General features: G+C 40.3%; 1 protein-coding gene across 1 annotated transcript in view; it reads left to right on the top strand.

Moving 5' to 3' along the window:
• FRMPD4 (FERM and PDZ domain containing 4) overlaps nt 1-22,014 on the top strand; it is a 436,947-nt gene that overhangs the window by 14,447 nt on the left and 400,486 nt on the right. Inside the window, exon 2 of the mRNA XM_065415057.1 lies at nt 10,600-10,719. Within this exon, the coding sequence (XP_065271129.1) occupies nt 10,600-10,719 (120 nt within the window). The remainder of the gene's footprint in view (nt 1-10,599; nt 10,720-22,014) is intronic.

The raw sequence follows: 22,014 nt of genomic DNA, 5'->3' as shown, positions 1-22,014 counted from the left end.
GTGATCTGTCCTGTGGCTGCTAGCTGGTGTTGCAGCATCGCATTTTCCCATTCTCTGGTTTATCCAGAGTTTTGATTATCTGAGCTGGCCCTGGTCCCAATTAGACCAGGTAAACAAGGTTCTGCTGTATATAACATTATAGCCCTTTAAAATAAACCTAAATTAATCTCTGTTGAATAAATGGAATATGTCATCTGTGAAGGGTGATTGTGTTTCTTTCACTCTTGGGTAAGGTCATCATAACTCATGCCTACTGTCTCAAAAGTTAAGGCTTTTTCATTATGTGAATAAACCTAATAAATCACTCTCCATGGTGGGATTCCTTATGTTTTGGTACGCAGTGACTTATGTCTCATGTGTGGTAGCAAATGCTATAAAATATGACACATGTTCAAACATTGATCATGGTAACAATCAACTGAATGGAAAACTCATGTGTGTAACTGTCAGTAACTGATTAGGTTTGTGGATTTGATTTCGCGATTAATAATTTTACTGGACAAGAATTTCACTGCTAAATACCCAGGACATGATTTCTAAAGCAGAGAGTAATTTTGGGTGCCCCACTTGAGATATCATCATAAAGGGGCTGGATTTTTATTTAATTCTATTTTTTTTCCAAAAAGGGCTGAGCATGTGTCGTCTGAAAACCAGGCGCTTTTAAGGTGGTTGACGTTGACCACCAAATCCCTAGTCAGTTTTGGAAAACTTGGCCCTAAATTTATAAATTTCTTGTTTGCCCTTATTTGTTATTCCAGATAATTATCAGATCTTATTTCAGGTTTTTTTTTTACAAAGAGACAACATTCACACCCTGAAACATCTTGAAAATATGTACCATTTCCTTTATACCTCTGGTATTTAGACAGATGACTTCACTGTCCCTTGTGTCCCTGTAGTAATGCTGATTGATTGCAGTGACACTTGATGGTGACAGAAGAACTGATCATCTGCAGCTTGCCCAGTTTATTTCTGAATTTATCCAGGAATCTGCTCCACCGGATGGGAACCACATAAACATTTAGTGGCCCTTCTTTCTTTCATTCCAGATTAAAATGCCAGCAAAGCTCTAGAAGCACATTGTCTAGAGTGTTTTGTTTGAAGTCTCCCTGTCAGTTATTTGGAAGGAATAATTTGAAGGACTCATACACAATGCTAGGTTCGAAATTAACTATAACCACTTAGACATCACTGTGGAAAGCTCAATGAAAGCTTCCTGTCAATGTAGAGTGGTGACCAAAAAAGCAAACAAAATATTCTGATGTGTTAGGAATGGGATAGAAAGTAATCCTGAAAATATTACAATGCCATTATGTAAATTGCTTTTATACCCTCACCTGGAATGTTGTATTCAGTCTGGTCACCATATTGCAAAAAAGATTTAGAAGAAATAGAAGGGTGACAAGTGCCAAAAATTAGAGGCATGGGAAGACTTCTATATGATATGGGATTGAAAAGATTAGGACTGTTCAGTTTAGGGAGGAGATGAATAAGAGAGGACATAATACATGAATAACGGAGGTAAATGGGGAACTCTTTTATTTACACTTTCTAATAATAAAGAATGATGGACATTCAGTGAAATTGAAAGGCAGCATATGTAACACGGATAGAAGGAAATAGCCTTACACAACACATATATAACCTGTAGAACTCTTTGCCACAAGGTACTAAAATAAGAGTAAAAAGTAGAAGTAAAAAACAAATAGATATTTATATTGATAATGGAAATATCCACAGTTACATTGGATAGGATAAAATGTGTAAGAGAGATAAATCCATACAGAAATCCTTATGCTTCAGGGCATAAGCCAGCCACTCACTGATCAGAGTTGGGCAGAAACTTCCTCTGGGCAAAGATTATTTCATCCATCATGGTTTAGTTGTGATTGGCCATATTGTATGTGTTAGAGAGAGACAAAGGGGTTGGAATAAAAATTCTTGAAGACATTTGCATTTTTTTGGTTAATTACTTTATTCATTAGTTCGTCATATTAATCAATGCAAGGAGTTTGTAAGCCAACAATTGCTATCTACCTAGGTAGGTGGAAGGTTTTTTTAATTACATTTTTCTGTATGCTGAATGGTGCAGTATTTTATTTTTTTAAAATATAAACTGTAATCAAAGGTTTATAAAAGTCTATAGACTGATGCACTCTGATTGTTAATGTGTGTGGAGATATATATATCTGTCTAAACTTTGGTTACTAATTTGAAAATTAAATTGAGATAAAAAAAATCTCTGGATTTTGTATTATCTTTCTTAAGTGAACAAATGCTATAAAATTTTGAGAATCTGAAACTGGCACTCTCAGTTGGTTGACAGGTGTTTGTCTGCTAATTGTTGAAAACAAAGAAACAGAAAACCTTTTGGTTAGATATCTGCAGGATTTTTCTTACTGTAATGCAGACTTGCTTTTAATTTGGGAACTGTAAGAAATTTTATATCAGATGGGGACATTCTAAAAATCACTCTGTCCATTCAAGGAAACTTTTTTTTTCTTTTTTATTTAAATTCTTGCTTTGCAAACTCTTACCTGTTGTCTAGAGGAAGCCATAGATTTTTATGTCCCCTCCCTTTCCCCACCTTCCTCAAATGCCCATCACTGTAATCCAGCATCTCCAAAGATGTTTTGTAATAGACTGGGCAGTTAACAGTTTCCCTAAAACAAAACCAGACAAAATATTTCTAATTCCAAATTTGACAGTGCTCCAAAGAACATAGCTGTCATATTTGACTTCTTTTACCAAAAGGAGTTAAAAAGGCTACGCTGCTGGAAAATCCGGCTTTCGGGAAAATAGATCCCTAGTGCAGCACAACATTCTAATTGGAAAGTAAGCGACTGTACAGTTATGTTTTTCTTTCCTGATTCTCTGATTCTTTGATGCTAAAATCAGTACAAATAAATAATCCAGGTTCTTACGGCTCTAGAAGACATTCTTAATTACAAAAAACAACCATAAAACGGATTATTATTTTATAAACCATGAACATTTAGATCTTTTTGTTGATAAACAAACGTACCCAAATATGAAAATTATTTTGATTGTATTGCCATTTTTCGTCTGTAGAAGTAATCGTGCTTGTAACATCAGCATGTTTACTGCTTGGTGGAACAATACTAAAATTAGCATTAGGCCAGGTGTAAAATATGAACTTGGAGTTATTTGCATATGTTCTTTGAAATTTGACATTTAGTCTATCTCATACAGCAGTGAGATTAGAAACGTCACTTGCATGACCACTGGTGCCACTGCTAAACACAAAAAGGAATTTCCCCAATCACTCAGAGTCTCCAAAAATCTGTCCCAGGGCATGGCTCCTACCTCAGAGCCTGGGGGAACAGGAAAAGTTTCCTTCACAGAACCTCTCTGTACCAGCCTGTAGCTGCCCTGCCCAAGCTGACTCCCTTGTGGCTTTTGCTTTCAGTTTTCTTATAAGGAACTAGCCGCTGGAGGTTCCTTTCCTGTGCCAGGTGTCTCTGGCTGGTTCATTTAGCAAGCCTGCTCCAGGCTTCAGGTCTCCTGCAGGCAGCTCCCTCACTCCCTCTGCTCTCTCACCATTCCATTAAAGCATATTGCAAGTTCTTTTGCTGGAGAGAAACACTTAAAACCCATCTGTCAAGTACTCTATTTAAAACCCAGCAACCAATTTACCTTCATAAAACACAGTGAGAAGTGTTCTGTGGGTTATAAATATTTATTCTTCCTGCTGTTTCTTCACTTTGTCATAGAATGTTTTAAAACAAAAACTGTTAGCCACTCTCTGTCTGTCTGTCTGTCTGTCTAGGCTCTGCATGGTTACCAGGGCCGGCTTCAGGCACCAGCCAACCAAGCACGTGCTTGGGGCAGCACCTTGTAAGGGGCGGCCAATCTTCGTGTGGCGGGGCGGCACTCGGGGTTTGTTTGATTTTTGGTTCAGCAGGGCGGCGCTCGAGGGTTTTTTTTGTTTGTTTCAGTGGGGCAGGGCGGCGCTGGGTGGGGTTGTTTTGGCGGTGCGGCGCTGGGGGGGGTTGTTTTGGCGGGGCAGGGCGGCGCGCGGGGGAGGGGGTGTTGTTTTGGCGGAGCGGTGCTGCTTTTTTTTTTTTTTTTTTTTTTGCTTGGGGCGGCAAAAAAGTTAGAGCCGGCCCTGATGGTTACGTACTGTGTTTTTGCTAAAACAGTGGAGGCAACACAAATTAACAAACCTTATTGGTGAAGGTGTGAGAATGATATCAAGAAGACTGATAGGCTATCATGGAAGTCAGGTGAGTGAAGTAAGAATGGCTTGGGCTCTTGGAAGCATGGGTGTGTAAAGCGTAAGAGGGAATGAGATTAGTGTTTGCCAAAGGGAAAAGGACACTGTGTCCAAGGAGGAATTACAGTCAAAACTAGGAAAAGTAGTGTACAGTACAATTCCAGTTCTCTGAATTCCCGTTATCTGAAACTCCTAGTTATCTGAATCCACAGTACGTCCCCCATGCAGCCCTATGTTAGTTAATCACTTGCTAATAACTATAATAATAGCTGTATCAGTTATTATAATAACAAACTTGAAAATCTGTCTCTTTCATCAACAGAAGGTGATCCAATAAAAGGTATTACCTTACCCACCTTGTCTCCAATATCCTGGGACCAGCATGGCTACAACAACACCGCAAATGTTAATAACTTCTCAGTTAGCCTCTTTGTGCCTGTTCGTGCTAATCAATGGTTTTGTATTTGTGTAACAGTTTTGAAATTACCTGCAATTAGGACTTGTCTACACTACTGGGGCTATAGCATCATAGCTGCGGTGCCATAGCAATTCTGCTGTAGCACCGTAGTATAAACACATCCTGCAGTAACAGAAGAGGGTTTTCTGTTGCTGTAGGAACTGCACCTCTCTGAGCAATGGTAGCTAGGTTGAAGGAAGCAATCTTCTGTCAACCTAGCCGTGTCTACCCCAAGAGTAACGTCAGCATAGCTACAGTACTCCTGGGCATGAATTTTTCATACCCCTGAGTGACGGTAGCTATGTCAGTCTATTTTTTTAATGTTGATCAGGCCTTAGTGAGACTTAATCTTACTGAGGACTATATCAATGAACCTACAGCTCAAAATAGCACTTCTGTTTATCTGAACAGCCAGTTGTCTGAAAGGTTTGGCTATCCCTCAGGCCATTTGGATAAATGGGAGTGTACTGTACTTGGCATTCTGCCTTTGAAATGAGACCAGGAGACTGAATCCCACCACAAATAACTGAAATTTAGTAACCCTGGATTTAAACTTAGTCTTGTTTAGCTGCGATAGTGTCCTTGTATTATTGGGTCTGCATATTGTACCGCCCTCGATTCATAAGCAGGACTCCCACTGATATCTGTGTGCCGATCAAGAACAGTGAACAATCCTTTAAAGTGGAACTTAAATTTACTGCAGGTTTTTCAAATGTACAGTAACTCCTCACTTAACGTTGTAGTTATGTTCCTGAAAAATGTGACTTTAAGTGAAACAATGTTAAGCGAATCCAATTTCCCCATAAGAATGAATGTAAATGGGGGGGTTAGGTTCCAGGGAAATGTTTTTTTTGCCATACAGTACAGTACTATAGTTGGGAGGTGCCCCTGCCTTACCCCACACAGGCACAGCCCACTGGCACTGGAGACAATGAGGCAGGCAAGGAGGCTGAAGGTGCTGTAGACTAGGAGAAGCACATGGCACAGCAGCAACGGCAGCTTCCCCTACTCTGCAAGCACCAGGGGCGGGGGGCTCAACCCTCGGCCCGTCCACGCCACCCCTTCCCCCAAACCCCCACCCTTAACCCGCCTCTTCTTCCCCCCTCTTTACTCCGCATGCCGCGTCCTTGCTCCTCCCCCCTCCCTCCCCTGCCTCCTGCCCACGGCAATCAGCTGGCTTGCAGCGTTCAGGAGACAGGAGGGAGGAGCGAGGACACGGCGCGCAGGCTCCCCCTCCCTCCCCTGCCTCCTGAACGCCGCAAGCCAGCTGATTGCTGTGGGCAGGAGGCAGGGGAGGGAGGGGGGAAGTGCGCCGCGTCCTTGTTCTTCCCCCCTCCCTCCCCTGCCCACGGCAATCAGCTGGTTTGCGGCGTTCGGGAGGCAGGGGAGGGAGGGGGAGCCTGCGCGCCGAGTCCTCATTTCTCCCTCCTCCCTCCTGAACGCCGCAAGCCAGCTGATTGCTGCGGGGGGAGTAGGGAAAAGGGCGCTGATCCGTGGGGTCTGCCGGTCGGCGGGAGGCGCTGTGGGAGGGAGGGGGGCGTAGAAGAGCTGATGGGGGGCTGCCAGCTGTGGACGAAGCAGGCAGCCAAATGACGTTATAGCGAAGCATTGCACAACTTTAAATGGAGCATGTTCTGTAATTGAGCAGGGACGTAAGATCAAAACAACGTTAAGCGAGAAAACGTTAAGTGGGGAGTTACTGTAATTTATTTAATGTAGGTTAGATTATATTTTAGACCATGTAGTATTTTTGCTAAGACTTTCATTTTGACGAGGTACCAGCTTTGTGGAGAGCTTATTGTAAAACGAGCACTTGATTGTTTTTTTGTATTCTTACATAAGTTCTGTGCATTACCTTAGTACATTTACTTCTAAGAACCATAAGCAGTAATTCAGCCTATCTTTAGCTGGCAAATATTCTCTAGCAAAGGCATTGGTGATTAATATCTCTTACTTTTGTAAATCAGTCACTCACAACTGTGGTCTGTGTTTTGGGAGAAAAGGTCTGTTGGCAGATATGCAAACCATTTCCTACCCAAACTAACCAGAATTTCAAGAACACTGTACAATCTTCCCTTAGCAGCATCTCTTGCATTTCAATATTGGCCTCATTAGTTTATCCTAGGAGTACACTATATTAGAATGATATTTTGCACAGGATGGCTAATCAAAAAACAAACCCACAATCCTATTAGTAATTTGCATGTTTTGTTTTGCAGTTCTTTGTCAAGGTAGAAATCCAGAAATGTATGTCGGTAACTATTTGCTTTCTTACCCTAGATGTGCAGGTTATGATGTTATACTCCTAGGCTTAACAAGCTTTTCTAGGAGACTAAAGCAGAACTGTCATTTTGAAGTTACTCAGTTGAAGGCTCTTTGAAATCAGTTTAGAAGGCTCCGAGACTATTTTTGTGCTCTCTTTAATTTTTAAGGAAATGTATTGACGCGATCCGCTGATGGTGTTATTTATTAGAGGGAGGGAAGCCATAAGAAAATTGCCCCACAAGCCTGGCAGTACTTTAGGTGCAGGGATGTACCTGCCAAGGCACCAGAGCCCTGATAGACATTATTTTCGTTTGGGAACTGTGCCAATCGGAAGCCTCATCCCTAGAGATAAAAGGCAAGTGACTTAACCCATTGGTTATGAATAGCTTTCCCTTTCTCAGAGACTTTTTATTTCCTGGATAATTTATAATGCTGAATTTGGAAAAGACGTGCTTTCATTTCTGAGTCAGACTAATTTCCTGAGGGCGGGGAGATATGTTTCCCTAGAGCTGTGATCATGCAGGCATTGCATTGAGAGGTGCTATGTAAGGATAGCATTACAGTAAGGGTGACTCAGGTATGGTGTGGGAGCCACATGTTTTCCAATAGTACTCCTAATATGGTCCAGCGCAATTCTCAAAGACTATAGAATATTCCCATGTGCTGTCCTCTATAATTGCCATATCCACGCCTGAAGGTGGAGATGGCTAAAGCACAAATCAGAAATAACAGCGTGTTTTTTTTTCCCTGTAAAAGGGACTTTGGCTGTGGGAGACTTGCAATGAGCTGGCAAGCAAAGTTTCAGTGGCTTGAGGAAGTGTGATGTGTCAAAAGCAACAGAGGGTCCTGTGGCACCTTTAAGACTAACAGAAGTATTGGGAGCATAAGCTTTCGTGGGTAAGAACCTCACTTCTTCAGATGGCAGGTTCTTACCCACGAAAGCTTATGCTCCCAATACTTCTGTTAGTCTTAAAGGTGCCACAGGACCCTCTGTTGCTTTTTACAGATTCAGACTAACACGGCTACCCCTCTGATACTGTGATGTGTCAGTGAGACAGAACAACACTCCCGGAATGCCCATCCCCCAAAGCCTCAATTCTATACACACCCAGGTCCACAAGTCTAGAAAAGTTTGACCATCCCTGTATTATGGTAGCGTTGCATTAATGAGGACAAATGGTGGTGACACCGGTTAAGTTCAGATCCTTTGGCAGCAAAATGCAGTGTGTCCTGCATGCGATATTATTGTGATGATGGGCATGCCTCAGAATAGATAAAATGTAGTGTTATAAGTTTATACCAAATTATGATACTTCTGTGCAAGTAATTTGAAATTGAGTGCATTAAAGTCATAAAACATATTTTGTCTTATGAGGATTTATTGCTGTCAAGCTCAGTTGGATTAGAGAGAATGACTGATGGCCGCAGTCTGGAGGATAATATTTACTGCTGTTCATTACTTCACGTATAAGAGATGGTTAAGTGATTTTAATACTGCTTATGTGAAATCTGTAAAGTGAGTTGCATGGGACTGTAACATATACATTCCCCAGTAGATGAGTAAGTTTACCTCATCACAGTGCTGTTCACATGGTTTCTTCAGCCACTGCCATTTTTTACTTGCCTGTTCTGCTGTTTGGGGTAGAAATGGGCAAATATATTCTGCAAATAAAACTCAAATTTCCTTCTCTGACCTGCACCTTTTATTCACTTTGCCACTAACATTTGGCTGAGTGAACTGTGTATTCACCAGAATGTTCTCAGAAAGCAAAAAGCATTGCAAGTACTCGCATATGCATAACATGAATAAATATGCATTCTCATCAGAAATGCACCCACAGCCTTTTAGAATACTCTTTGCAAACTGGAATGGGGAAGAGGGAAGTTTTGGCAGAGGAGCAGGAGGGAAAAATCAATGAAATGTTCAGCAAAGGGCTAAGAGATGTTGGATAAGGTGCTGTCATCTCCAGGAGAATTGGCAGAAGGGTTCCACCCCTGGCAGGGACATTCCTGGTCATCTGGCTCTGTTCCTGGCAATGAGGTGCGTGAAGCATTGCCTTGGCGCCTATTCCCTTTGGAACACTCTTTCAAGATGGCATCGAGAGATTTTTGCTCTGCTGCATCTTTATTATACTATATAGATTCTTATTCTGTGCCTTCCAGTAGTGCATTAAGCAACATGACTAACATCTGTCACATGTTTGTTCTCTCACCCTTTTCACTGGGCAAGAAATGTGTGCAGTGCAGTGGGGTGTTTTGGGGTTTTACACACACACATGCGCGCGTGCACATGTTGTTATGAGTTTATGTTAGAGATGGCAAGGTCAAATAAATGTGCCTTGCCGTGGGAGGGGAAGATGGTGAGTTTTGTGATGGTCCATAGTTCCTGTGAAAGTTCATTTCAGAGTCTCAGACTGGCACCTGAGAAAGCTGTCTTCTGTACAGAGAAGTTTTACCCCTATTTTAGAGAGTTCCATTGTGTCAGAGGAGCAAAACTGTTGACCACGGTCTTCATCCTGGAGCTTTAGTTGATCTTTTAGATATCCTTGGCCCAAGCCAAGTCCAAGACCTTGAACTTGATTTGAAATTCTGTGGGAAGCCAGTGAAGAGAGTGTTGGAAAAGTCTGAAGTGCTCATCCTTGCCCATAAAAAAAAATGATTTGGCATATCTGAAAAAGGAGGTTTATGCTCTGAGAAGGCCCAATTTACTGTACATGGGATCATGATACAATAACAATGGGGAAAGGGCACCAAGGACAGAGGAAGGCACCAGAAAGGATGTGTGGGGGCCAGTGTAATATATGCAGAAAACTCACAGGATTATGTGGATGAAAGCACAAGTAGCAATATCTCTTTGATATTTAGTGTATGGCGGCAGCCACCAACGTGAAAAGGTAGAAACTTGGGGTCAGGACTGAAGGATTAAGACAGGTGGAGAAGAAACAGCAAAGAGAGTGGAAGTGATGAGAGATGGAAGAAAATGACACGGGGAGAAAATTTAAATAATGTATGCCTTACGAAGAATGCATTGCTTTTGTCTTATTCATAGTCAGACAGGCAGCCCTTTAAAGCTAATTACTGTAAATCACATCAATTGCACCATAACATACCAAATTGCTTCAACTTTTCCAAACTTTTTCTGGGAGATCTTGCCTCAGTAGTATTCTCCAGAAGAACAATTGGGTGAGGTAGCTTGTTCATATGAATTCTTTTATTGCCACTTTAAAAATGAAATGTTGGCAACTCTGAGGTAGGAAGAGTAATTATGTCTTTGTTGTGGAGTTCCAGTCATTATAATTCTGGGTGCCATCACCTTTTTATTTTGGAGAAAAAAATTGAAATTAGCATGAAACAGCAAAGCAGGGAAGTGGGGACTGCGCTGTGGTGATCAGAGTCTTCTGTATCACTACCTCCTGGCTGTCTCTTTGTGGATACGGTGGCTGTGCAGGGCTATTCCAGATGGATACAAACAATTAAACAGCGAGAAACAGATGGGTTGAGAGGAAAAGTGTGTGTGTGTAAGCGGGTGGGGTGGATGAGGAAGATGAAACTCATTTTGCACTTAAAAATAAAAGCAACCCTCAGTTTATGGGGCCTAGTTGGCCCCTAGAGCTCTGCTTAATTGTTCTTTTGAATCCAGGAATGGGCTTCTCAAGAGTAACCTGGACGGAGAGCAAGGGGACCCTGAGGAGAGAGGGTCAAGGTCCACAAGCATGAGCAAAGGCTTCAACTCTGGTAGATCTGTTCGCTCATGGGGGCTGTAAGTCAGAGATTTTACTTTAATCATGTGTATGTATATGTAAGTGCTGTGTGTCTGTGTACAGTATGTATGTAGATATATATACAGTGGATACACAGGATGATAAACAGTTTTATTTAATTATTTTGCCATGTTTTTATCATATTCTTGGTAAATTCCTTTGAACTAAAAAATTTCTATCAACTGTACTGAAGTATTTTGTGAATACTTTTGACATGTAGTGTAAATGTCTTGGGAGGCTGTGTGCACTAGAGATTTACCAAGAGTTAACTGATTGTCAGTTATCTCAAGGTAGCTAACACGTTTGTAAAGGCTAGCATGGACACTCTCCAAATGTTTGTTCCAGGATACAAATGTTTGTGGTTTACTAGGAGAAACAATATATGTTTGTCTTCTGGCACAAAGATTTGGGGAGTGTTCATTCTAGCCTTTGCAACGGTGTTATCTACCTCGAGATATTTGGCAATCTCGGGCACACAAGCTCTTATTGGCTTCTCAAGCACTTGATCCTCCTTTTTTCAGTGCTTTCACCCTTCTTTACCAGCACATTTTCCCTCCCTCCTCCCATCACCATGACTTAGCAGCACATTTTTGTGACACTCTCTATTATATCATGACATTAAGCAAATAAACATAAAACATTGGTTGGGGGGAAAATGAAGACAGATTTCTCTTTTCCCACTGTCTCTTTCTTTGTATTTTTTTTATCCTGTGTTGAAATAATGAGGAACAACAAGGAAGTTCTGTAGAAAGTCTATTGTAGTTTCAATTCCACCAGACATTACTTAAGTGACCTTCTATCATGTTTAATTTCTTACTGAATTGTAAGATTTGTTTTTTCATATACAGCTAAAATAATGAATAAAATACTATAAATTTGCTATTTTTTATGTTCTAGCAGATCATATTAGTGTCAAAGTATTGTTTGGTTTTACAATTAAAACACAAATGTCACATCCTCTCACATTAGCAAATTTTATTTTAAACTTTATTTATGCTAAAGTGATATGAAGTCGAAAAGCCTTGTTGAAAGTTACTAACAGACTAAAATTTTAGCTGGGTCTTAGCAGAAATGAACAGTTCTATGGCATTAATGTAATATTCCAGATCATTTCTAACAAAACAAAATTTGTGTAATACCATCAGCAACCTTTGTATCTAATTTAAAAAAATGTGTACGGCTACAAAATGGAAACTCTCGTATTATTTAATACAATGAAACATAATTTTGTTCTTTTTATGTCATTTCATCCAGAGACCATGTGCGTTTGGCATGGATCTTGAAAAAAAGTGAAAATAAGAGAGAAATTAGAAGATTGCCAGTGTTTTTTCTCATAAATTAACTTTTCCCATCTCCCTATGTCATTCTGTGTTAAAATTGAGACTCTTGAACACTTGGTTCCTGATCCACTGACCTCAGTAGGCCTTTGACCAGGGAAATGGGAAAAAAGAGGGTAAACCTAGAAATCAAATAATGGTAGCTGCAAGATTTTAAGATGTACATTATGCTGGGAGAGAGGTCAGAATTAAAATGGATGCCTCTTCCTCCAGTAACACAGTTAGTAGGGGATGGATTTTCTTGTAAGCATTGCCAATTACATGAAAAACACACATTCAATATTCCACAGTTCTGTTCAATTAAAACTTGAATTCTGATTAATGGACACTGGACAATTTCCACACATCATGTAGTATTTTGGAGCAAATTTTGTACAAATAAGTCTTCTGAATCAAACAACTTTGCTATTTAGCAGTTTCATATTGATTATGTACTAGACTTTATTGCCTAATATTTGAATATAGTGTATGGATGGTAGAATTTTTCCTTCTACAAAGAGCCATTGGAACATTTAAGCACACTTTTTAAAGACCTAGCTTCCATTTAACTGTTACACACTGTATTTTTTTTCCTCACTATTTTAGATTCCCATGGTACATGCATGTAACTAAAAAGTTGTGTTCTATCATCATTCTCCTTTTTCTTGATTCGTTCAGTGATGCCCCCTTGCATTGGTTTACTTATCAAAGTCCCCGTTCATCAAAATACTTAGTTGTGTGCTTGAGTGCTTCACTGAACTGGGGCTAAAATAGTGTGTGTGTGTGTGTGTGTGTGTGTGGGAATGGGGCATGATGAGTAATAGGCTGATTAGGGCCCTGATCCTGCAAACACACAGATGCTCAACTTCATCATCATCATTATGGCAAATCCCAAAGGGATGTGGTCTCTTTGCAGATTGAGCACCACCTGGATCGACCTTTGGCTAGATCCTTCAGGTGGTCTGTTTCTATATATTCAGTTTATGTCCATGACTGGCAATCTTATTATGCTACCAAAGCTTTTGGCACCCTTGTGATTGCTGGCTGTGCAGCTTCATTCCTTGGTACATTAGCTTTGGAATTTGTTGGTCCTCCATTCTAATAATATATCCATACCAAGAAAGCCAGCAAATCTGAATAAATGCTGATTGTTGCCGGATTTTATGGGAGATTAATAATAATGTTTAGATAATGAGTTATAGGCTTGCCAGTTAATCTGATCAGAAGATAAGGTTCTTGTCCCAGAATCAGGGTACACAGAATTTGCAGGGACCTTTGGGATGTCTGACAAGGAAACACACACTGAGAACAAAAGGCAGCTTTAAGCCTTTTATTGAGATAAATGGAATAACAATCAAATTATCAATTACAAAAGCAGTAATATTGTTTTAGCAGTATAGGTGGTATTGTATACTATAAGGTTTCTCGATTAATGTATTCTCACCCTTCCTTGATAACCTGGTGATCAGAGAAAGGACCAGCCTTGCCTCTGGCCTACCAAGAGACTTCAATGGTCCAGATTTCTCAAGTCTTGAGTGAGAGGTGAAGAACTTAGAAAAAGCTAAATCTAAAAGCTATAGAAAGACTACAGAAGCTAACTTAGAGTTTACTTACAACTAACAATTAAGAACTAATAACGACAAACTAACAATGAACTAGCTAAAACTACCCAACATGGTAGGTTGCCCCTATTATAGAGCCTGAGCCCTAAGTACCCTCCTTCCATGTCCAAACAACTTCCTGACACATAAAAATGTTAGGGTACACTTACTCTGTAGGCTGGCATGTTCGTTCATATGAATGACATATTTGTAACTATTAGAGACTATTAGCCTCACCTGTTATTTCTGTTCTAACCGGTTGTTTCCATGTTCTTTGTGGTGTACCTGTTAAGTCTGAAAAAGGCCATGAACTTGGTTGGCCTTAACCACCAACTTGCTTTAACTGGCCCACTTACCTATGTGAAAGGTCACACACATATATACTGTATACTTTAGCTCATCACCACCTATCTAGGGCAAAGCTCTTGATCATATATATGTTAACTTGCCTTAGCTTAACAAACAGGATGTTGCCTGTAGCTTCTTTTATTACAGTTAAAATACTCTCATATAAATTGATAAACCCATTATAATAACAAATAACAAACCTATAATGTAACAAATGATCAAACTCATAAGAAAAGATACATATGCAAGCAAGCAGGAGAGCCCTAAAGGCTACATGATGGAGGCGGTTGCTGAGTTCAGCTTTGAATATCCTCATTTCTGATCTTGTCCAGGCACTTGATATGGGGCAGCTGACAAAGATGATGAGAATCAAAAGTGTCAGTCTGTCGCTCTTCAGCATTCCTCAGTGCCCATGTTTCACTTCCGTACAATAGAGTTGGCATAACCATGGTTCTGTAGACCCACAGCTTTGTGGCAGGTTTCACAATATCTCCACAGAGGCCACTGAACGGTCCGAAACATAGTAGTAGCTGCTAATATATGCGTCCACATCTTTCAGACACCCTCCAACAAAGTCTGTGATGCTGCTGAAGTATTTGACAGTTGTCATGTGCTCAGTGTCCCATCCAGACAGGTTAATACTGAGCTGATTGTAATCTGGAGCTGGAGGTTGCTAGATGATAATGACCAAAGGTGTAGTTTTATCTGGATTAATAACCAGACCAATGCACACTGCTTCTTGCCTGACCAGATAGGCCATCATTTGCAGCAATTTACCAAACTGAGCCAACAACACAGTATCATTGGCTTATCCATCAACCAATCAAAGTCAGTGTTAAACAATGACGGTGATAGAATACAGCCTTGCCAAGCTCCTGTGGAAATAGGAAACCATGTTGTTTATCTGCCATTGATTTGAACCTATGCTAAGCTTCATGCACATGAGTAATTGCTCTGAACTCCAAGGAATGCTGCACTTACATAAATGTTTGCAGGATTGTGGCCTAAAAAGGAAAGCTTTTACTGTATTAAGACCCAAACATCTTAGTAGTCATCAGTATTGAAAATATGAAAAAAGTAAATGGTTCTTGCAAACATGTAATACTGCAAGTAGTTCCATTAACTTCTATTGCCTTTGGTGCGCAGGATTTTTTTGTCTCCTCCAGGTACTAGGTACTCCATACTAGATATACCTGTACCCAATATAACGTGACCCGATATAACATGAATTAGGATATAAAGCACTGCTCCGGGGGGGGGGGGGGAGGAGGGCGAGGCTACGCACTCTGGCGGATCAAAGCAAGTTTGATATAACGTGGTTTCACCTATAACGCGGTAAGATTTTTTGGCTCCCAAGGACCGCGTTATATCGGGGTAGAGGTGTAGTTTGTTTATTTCTAATATCTTGGACTTTTTTTGCTGTCACAATGCTGCACTACTTGTGTTGAGTTTTATTTTTATTTTTAATTCGTTAACTTTTTTCCCCCATTGGAAAGTTTTAAACCTGTAATTGGATTTAGGTTTTGATAAAACTTACTTTAACAAAAGCTACATTTTTGGTCCAAATTTGAGTTGCCATTGTCAATTTAAAAATGCCTGCATCTGAAATCAGTTCAGTGAATCAGCCATACCTTTCAACAGTGTTATGTTACAGCTGTGATTGCTTTTTGCTTCAAATTTTGTATCAGAAATTGGTAATTTATAATGGTCTTGCATTTATTTTAATGAAAAAAAGTAAGTTGCAAACATGGGATCTGCTCCTACAAATAGTTATTAATTATCAGAGTGTTTACTACCAGGATTAATCTTATCTCAAGTTTTTTCATTAAAATAAATTCAAGGGAGATGCAGATCAGTAGTAGCCTGGTTATCTTATTTTACTGATAGATTTTTATTTTACTAATATATTTTTATATAGAGCATGTAAAAAACCAGCCCCCCCAAAAAATCCCACCCTAAGTTAAAATAACATTAAAATTGAAAAGTTAGGAAGTGTTTGAACTAACATGCCCCTACAGCATTAATTCAGCTCCCTTGTGTGTGTACATTATGATACACTCCTTAATTACATGATCCCATACTTCACTCAGTGCACAGGATGGATGGTGCTCACTGAATGAGCAACTGTTCAATATTTTTTTTTCTTCTCATTGTTCAGTGTGTGGACAATTGACAGTGCACCATCCAAACCCTGCACTGAATATAGAATAATTAATTTCTTCATGGCTGTTTCTGTGGTGTTCTCACCATGCTATCTGAGTGCTTCACAAACACTTATCAATTTATCTTCACTCCCCTGTGATACTTGGGTGTGGGTATTATTATCCATATTTTACAGATGAGGAACTGAGAGATGAGAGAAATTAAAGCCAAGATTGTAATGAGTCCATTAATTTTTGGTGTCCAACTTGAAACAGTTAGGGCCTGATTTTTTTCAGAGTACTCAGCATTTTTTATAGCATTTTATATGTTCAAAGTACATCTCCCATTGCCTTCATTTGCAGTTGTGAGCACTTAGTACTTCTGCAAATCTGGCCCCAGGGTGTTTCAAGTCAGGCACCTAGAAAATGAGGAACACACAATTAGTGACCACCTGTGAACATTTTGGTTTAAGTGACTTGCCCAGAATCACATAAGAACTCTGAGGCAGAGGCTGGGATAAAATCCAGTTCTGCAGAGCAGCATTCAGCTGCCTACACTACAAAACCATCCTTTCTCTTCCTGCAGTTCCCTGCCTCCTTCATTACAAGCCTCCTAACTTCTGCAACAAATAGGGTCCTGCAGACAACAGCATCCTTTATTACAAGGACTTGATTCATTCCCCGAGCACTATCCATTCTGTGCACTAAATGAAGCAGGATAGTGAGTATGTAGTATCTGATCATAATGTATATGCACAGTGGGGTCACGGTGAAGTTGCACTGGCAATGTTAATTCTGGATTTTTCTAACTTTTGAGTGCTTGTTTTTGCAACCTTGATTTTGCATAAAAGAATGATTTTAATTTTCTGCTTTTTTATGTAATTTCCTAATATTTAAAAAAGAAACAAACAAAATCCTGAAAGAACAAATTCCATCACATAGAACAGGGATCGGCAACCTTTGGCATGCGGCCCGCCAGGGTAAGCATCCTGGCGGGCCGGGCTGGTTTGTTTACCTGCTGTGGGAAGCGGCGTGGGCCGAAGGATGTACTGGCTGCCACTTCCCACCACTCCCATTGGCCTGGAGCGGCGAACCGCGGCCAGTGGGAGCTGCGATCGGCCGAACCTGTGGTCGCGGCAGATAAATAAACCAGCCAGGCCCGCCAGGGGGCTTACCCTGGCAAGCCGTGTGCTAAAGGTTGCCGATCCCTGACATAGAACAATACTGATCCCCACATTAGTCATCAGCAGCACTGGGACCAATAGGTTTACTGCACAGACCCCTACCACTTGAGCTAATAGAGTAACTGACAGCAGTAGCAAGCTGTTAGCTTCTAGTTGAGCTGCTGTAGGGGGATGAGACACACATTGCCAGTGCGCTTCACAGATATTTTCTGACAGCTGAAGAATGTTGGGTTCAGTTCCAGTGTCTAGTGGTAATAGATCCTTACGCACCATTATCCTCTGCCCTTATCCATCCCCTCTCTCCTCCACTACTCCCCTCCATTCTGCTCCCTACCCCTCTGCATTTGAGGTAGGCTGCTTCCTCCTCCTTCTCCTCACTCTCGGTCCTATGCTTTCAATATCCCTGCTCTTAATTCCAGTGCTTGGCACCACAGCAGCCCTTAGCAGACAGGAGGGGCAATTGCAAGTAAACTCTCTGCTCAGCCCCTGCAACCTTGGGATGGAACATGCTCAGTTGTTCCATAGGGATACACATGGTTAATTTGTTGGTATATAGGAGCTATGTGTGGATGGAGCATGCTTTGCACAGACAGAATCACTGGAGAATACTACTAGCTAGCTTTTAACAAACCTAACATGGGCTACAGCATTTTTTTTTTTAGGGGCTTATGACTTGACCAAATCTGGGTGGATTTTCATAGAGATGGCAAAAGGCACATCCCTGACACTAGGATGTCAGCATCCTTGTCAAACTCCAAGTCCCTGCTGTGAAGCATGGAAGTGCTCAAGCTTCTCAGTTGAAATGATTAACCCATACTAAAAAATTCTTCCAAACAACATAATTTTCCCTCTCCTCATTCTCACAAATGGCCCAGAAACGTTTTAGCTGACACTTTCCATAATAATTCAGTTAGAGGCAAACACATAGCATGGAAAATTTCAGCCCGAACTCTTAAAAGTTTGGCAAAGATTTAAGTAGCTGAGAACAATCTCATAATGGGAAGCATTACGGAATAGCCCCACCAACTTCACCTTTAATTAATCTAACAAATTAGTTGGACGTCAGTCCTTTGGATTTTCATGTTAAAATAGCATTACACAACTTTCAGTACCTGGAGAGTCTCTGCATGTCAATATTTGAACTCTGACATTTCATCCTTAGGTGATAATGCATTATTATATAGTGCATTGCCGTGCCTTCTGGAGCCACCTATGTGAATTGATGATATTCTGTGTACCAGTTTCATCCATAATGAGGTGGTTTTTTTTTTTTTTTTTTTTTTTTAAATAACAGTGACCATATCCTTCCACAGAGAGAAAAATAAATATATAAAATGTGGCTAATAGATTCTATAAAGTGGAACTAATATGATCCATGTTGAACTTTACTGTAACATCTCAGATGTTGCTGTCTATTCATATTCAGATTATAAACTCCTTGTAGTAATGTGAGTAATAAAACTAACCTGTAGAACAAAGATGCTTGTAAACTAACATTGGGTTCTAGTGATGTTGCAAATGTCTTGGACTTAGTGTTTCTGATATATAATGTTGGCATGTCAAACATCATCATCATAAATAGTGTCATACAGATAGTATAACAGTTTTGTTATAGGTAGGCCCTCAAATCTGCAACAAGCTCCCTCCTCTACTTCTCCCCTTGGTCTGATATAGCCCTGGTTTATTGGTCCTTAGGGCATGCTGGAAGATGCATCTGTTGGGACAGGATTCTATGGAGAGCAGATTCGGATGGGGTTAGATCTGGAGGGACTAGGAAGGGAGTTCTGTTGCCATTTAATTTTCTTTTTGTAATTTTCAGGTAGGGGATTTTCCTTTGTACAACTCTACAAAATATAAATCCATTGTTGAGCTGGGGCTAGATTCTCTCCTTGCATGTATGTGCTATGTGAAGTCAATGCCAATGGGAACCTTATGTGTTTATCTCATGCCAGCATTTTGGGCCTAGCTATTTACCATTCCATTGGTTCAATTGGGTGCAAGTGACAATTTGTAGAAAAACTGAGTTTGAATGAATAAAAGAGATGGTTAGAGTTGTTACTGGAGTAACCTGTCAAGCAAAGAGGACTGGTACCATATATGAATCCAGTCCAGATCATGCGATTGACTTACCACAGATAGGATTAAATACCAACATTGAAGCTAGCGGCACCTGCACTACAGTGCAGTACAGAGAAATCTGAAGTGGGGCTGTGGAAAGGGAGCTCCCCCTCTGCACAGAAATATTTGCTGCCTTCACACACAATCAACAGCGCCTATTGGCATGGTGGGGATGGAGGAGCAGATCTAGTCACATTATTTCTCAGCTGCCCCGAACTTAGTCCCTGGAACCAGTACTGACCCTCCCAGATTCTCCTATAGCTTAGATATACCCTCTCCCAGAACCCCAGCCCTGTGCGTGTTCTGGGTCCACAGGTTAACTTTTCAAGGGCATGTGATAGGTGTAACACACAGACAGAATGAATTTTAACACACCATTTCTCTTAACTGCATATGAAATACACAGATATAAACAAAACTAATAAATCCCACACACATTTTTACCACTCTAAGGCTTCTTTGGGCTGGGGTCAGAGTCCTCTGGGGACATCCTTCTGCTGTAACACATAGCTTGTCTTAATCATGGAGCTTCTCTCTCTCCTTCAGGTCAGCTTGCTTTGAGCATGGTTGCTCCTTCAGCTAACCTGAGCATCTCCTGCTACAAAAGCATGCCTGTTTCTTTCCCTGTCTCCTGCCCAAACCTTTCCGAGTCTCTCTGAGTGCTCAGAGTTTGTTCCACTACCAACACCCGATTCCTTTGTCCTGCTGCTGGTAATTCTCCATTCTCCAAACCCCAGCCTCCTGCAGACTAGCTGGAGGAAGTGGCTTCTCCCAACTCCAGCCAGCCTCCTTAGTAAACCAATTAATTGGTCAGAGTAGTTGCTAAGGTTAACTACTGTCAATTGTATCTAGTCTGGGAGAGATATGCTTACAGACTTGTCAGCAAAGGTGAAAGCACATAGACATAGAGACATTCCATGATACAACAATTTTCCTAAAAGCAACTTCACAATGTTACTGAGAATTCATAAGTTGTACAGACAGATTCTGCAAATTGTCACAAAGCTACCGAGTTTGCATTAGTTTCTGGGCAGAAGGGGAACATACAGAATGACACTTGTAGAATTAATTGAGAGGAGTAAACGGTTTAAGAAAAGGCTTTATTTTTAATTATAGCCTTCATGTGGTATGTGGAGTGAATCATTAAAATGTTCTAATTTTTGCCGGATTTTTGTGAATCTTACCTTGAGAGCTCAGGCACATTCTTTTACTACTAAAACGATTTGTTGTTGTGGTATATTGTTCCTTATCTTTTTCTGTGTAAAGTGACATACCTTAATCATGCACTACTCTGAAATACAAGAAAGGGGAACTCAAAAGCAGGAGACAGTCTGACTTTTATATCCTGTAAAGTAGATGGCAAAAATTTACTAAGGCTATTTGTGTCTTTTTACTCCAGTCTATAAATGTGCTCACTAATCATGACAATTGCTCTATTTCCTCCTACAGACAAGGAGACACATGCCCCTTTTTCTAGTGTTTTAAGGGAAAATAGATATTGCACAGCACTGAGATTTCACATTTTGTTGCAACTTTTAAAATCTATAAGACTTCCTCCTCCTCTTCTCCTCATCCCAGTATTTAGTCACAAAAAATATAATTATTTGAAAATGAAGGGTATAACTAATCAGTTTTCTACCAAAAGATGGGTGCTACCATTTATTATGTAAGGATCCACATACATTTCAGTTATAGCTCTTGGGGTCTGTTCTGTGAACATTAATGAGTTATTTATTCTGGTTCTCATATGCAGTAGAGCTTGCACACTTTAATCTGCATTTGTTTAGACCCTGCCAAATTGCCTCTTCTCTTCTGTGCCAATATATTTTTTGTGTGTAATCCACATCCTGACTGATGTATTAAAGATCTCTAGAAAAAATGTGCACCATCTGTTTGTTAATGAATCAGATTCTATAGTGTGTTCATTACATGTACAGCAAGACTTTATAAATACAACTGCTATATAGTAGAGTATATGTGTTGAAATGTATGTCAGTAGGTGTAGAAAAGAGTGAAGTGGTAACTATTTTTTCGATATATTTGTTCCCTTGGTACGTTAATCCGGAGCTTTCAAATCTGAGTACATAAAGAGTTGACAAATTGATTCAGATTAACTAAATCTGATTTATTTAATTTTCTTGTGCATGTAAGCAGGGCTGAGGGACTGAGAACAGGGAGGTTGCTGCTTCTGGTATGGACTAAACAGCTTTTTTTTAATGCTCTGTGGAACAGCTAAAGATGTCACTGGTTTGGGACCTGATTCTTCAGCCTTTAAATTAATAATAAATATTCTACTGACTTCAATAGCATTAGGCCTTGGGTGAATTAAGTCTACATCAAGACTGTTAATGATGAAGCACAGAGTCTCAATTGCATATTCGTATTTCAAGTACTGATGCAACATGACAGTATCAGAATACAGGAGTTCAAAAGAGACAGACTTTTCTTTGCAGAATTACCTCAATAACCGTTTCAAAGCTCATTTTTTGGCCTCAAGTTACTCTGACATTTGCTTTGCTTCACTCATTTTTCTTTTCTTCCCAGTAGCTTAAAATGACATTGTTATACTGTGTGTCTGTAACAAAC

Source organism: Emys orbicularis, chromosome 1 (assembly GCF_028017835.1).
Source record: "Emys orbicularis isolate rEmyOrb1 chromosome 1, rEmyOrb1.hap1, whole genome shotgun sequence".
Lineage (NCBI taxonomy): Eukaryota > Metazoa > Chordata > Testudines > Emydidae > Emys > Emys orbicularis.
This window is presented reverse-complemented; position numbering and strand designations above follow the sequence as displayed.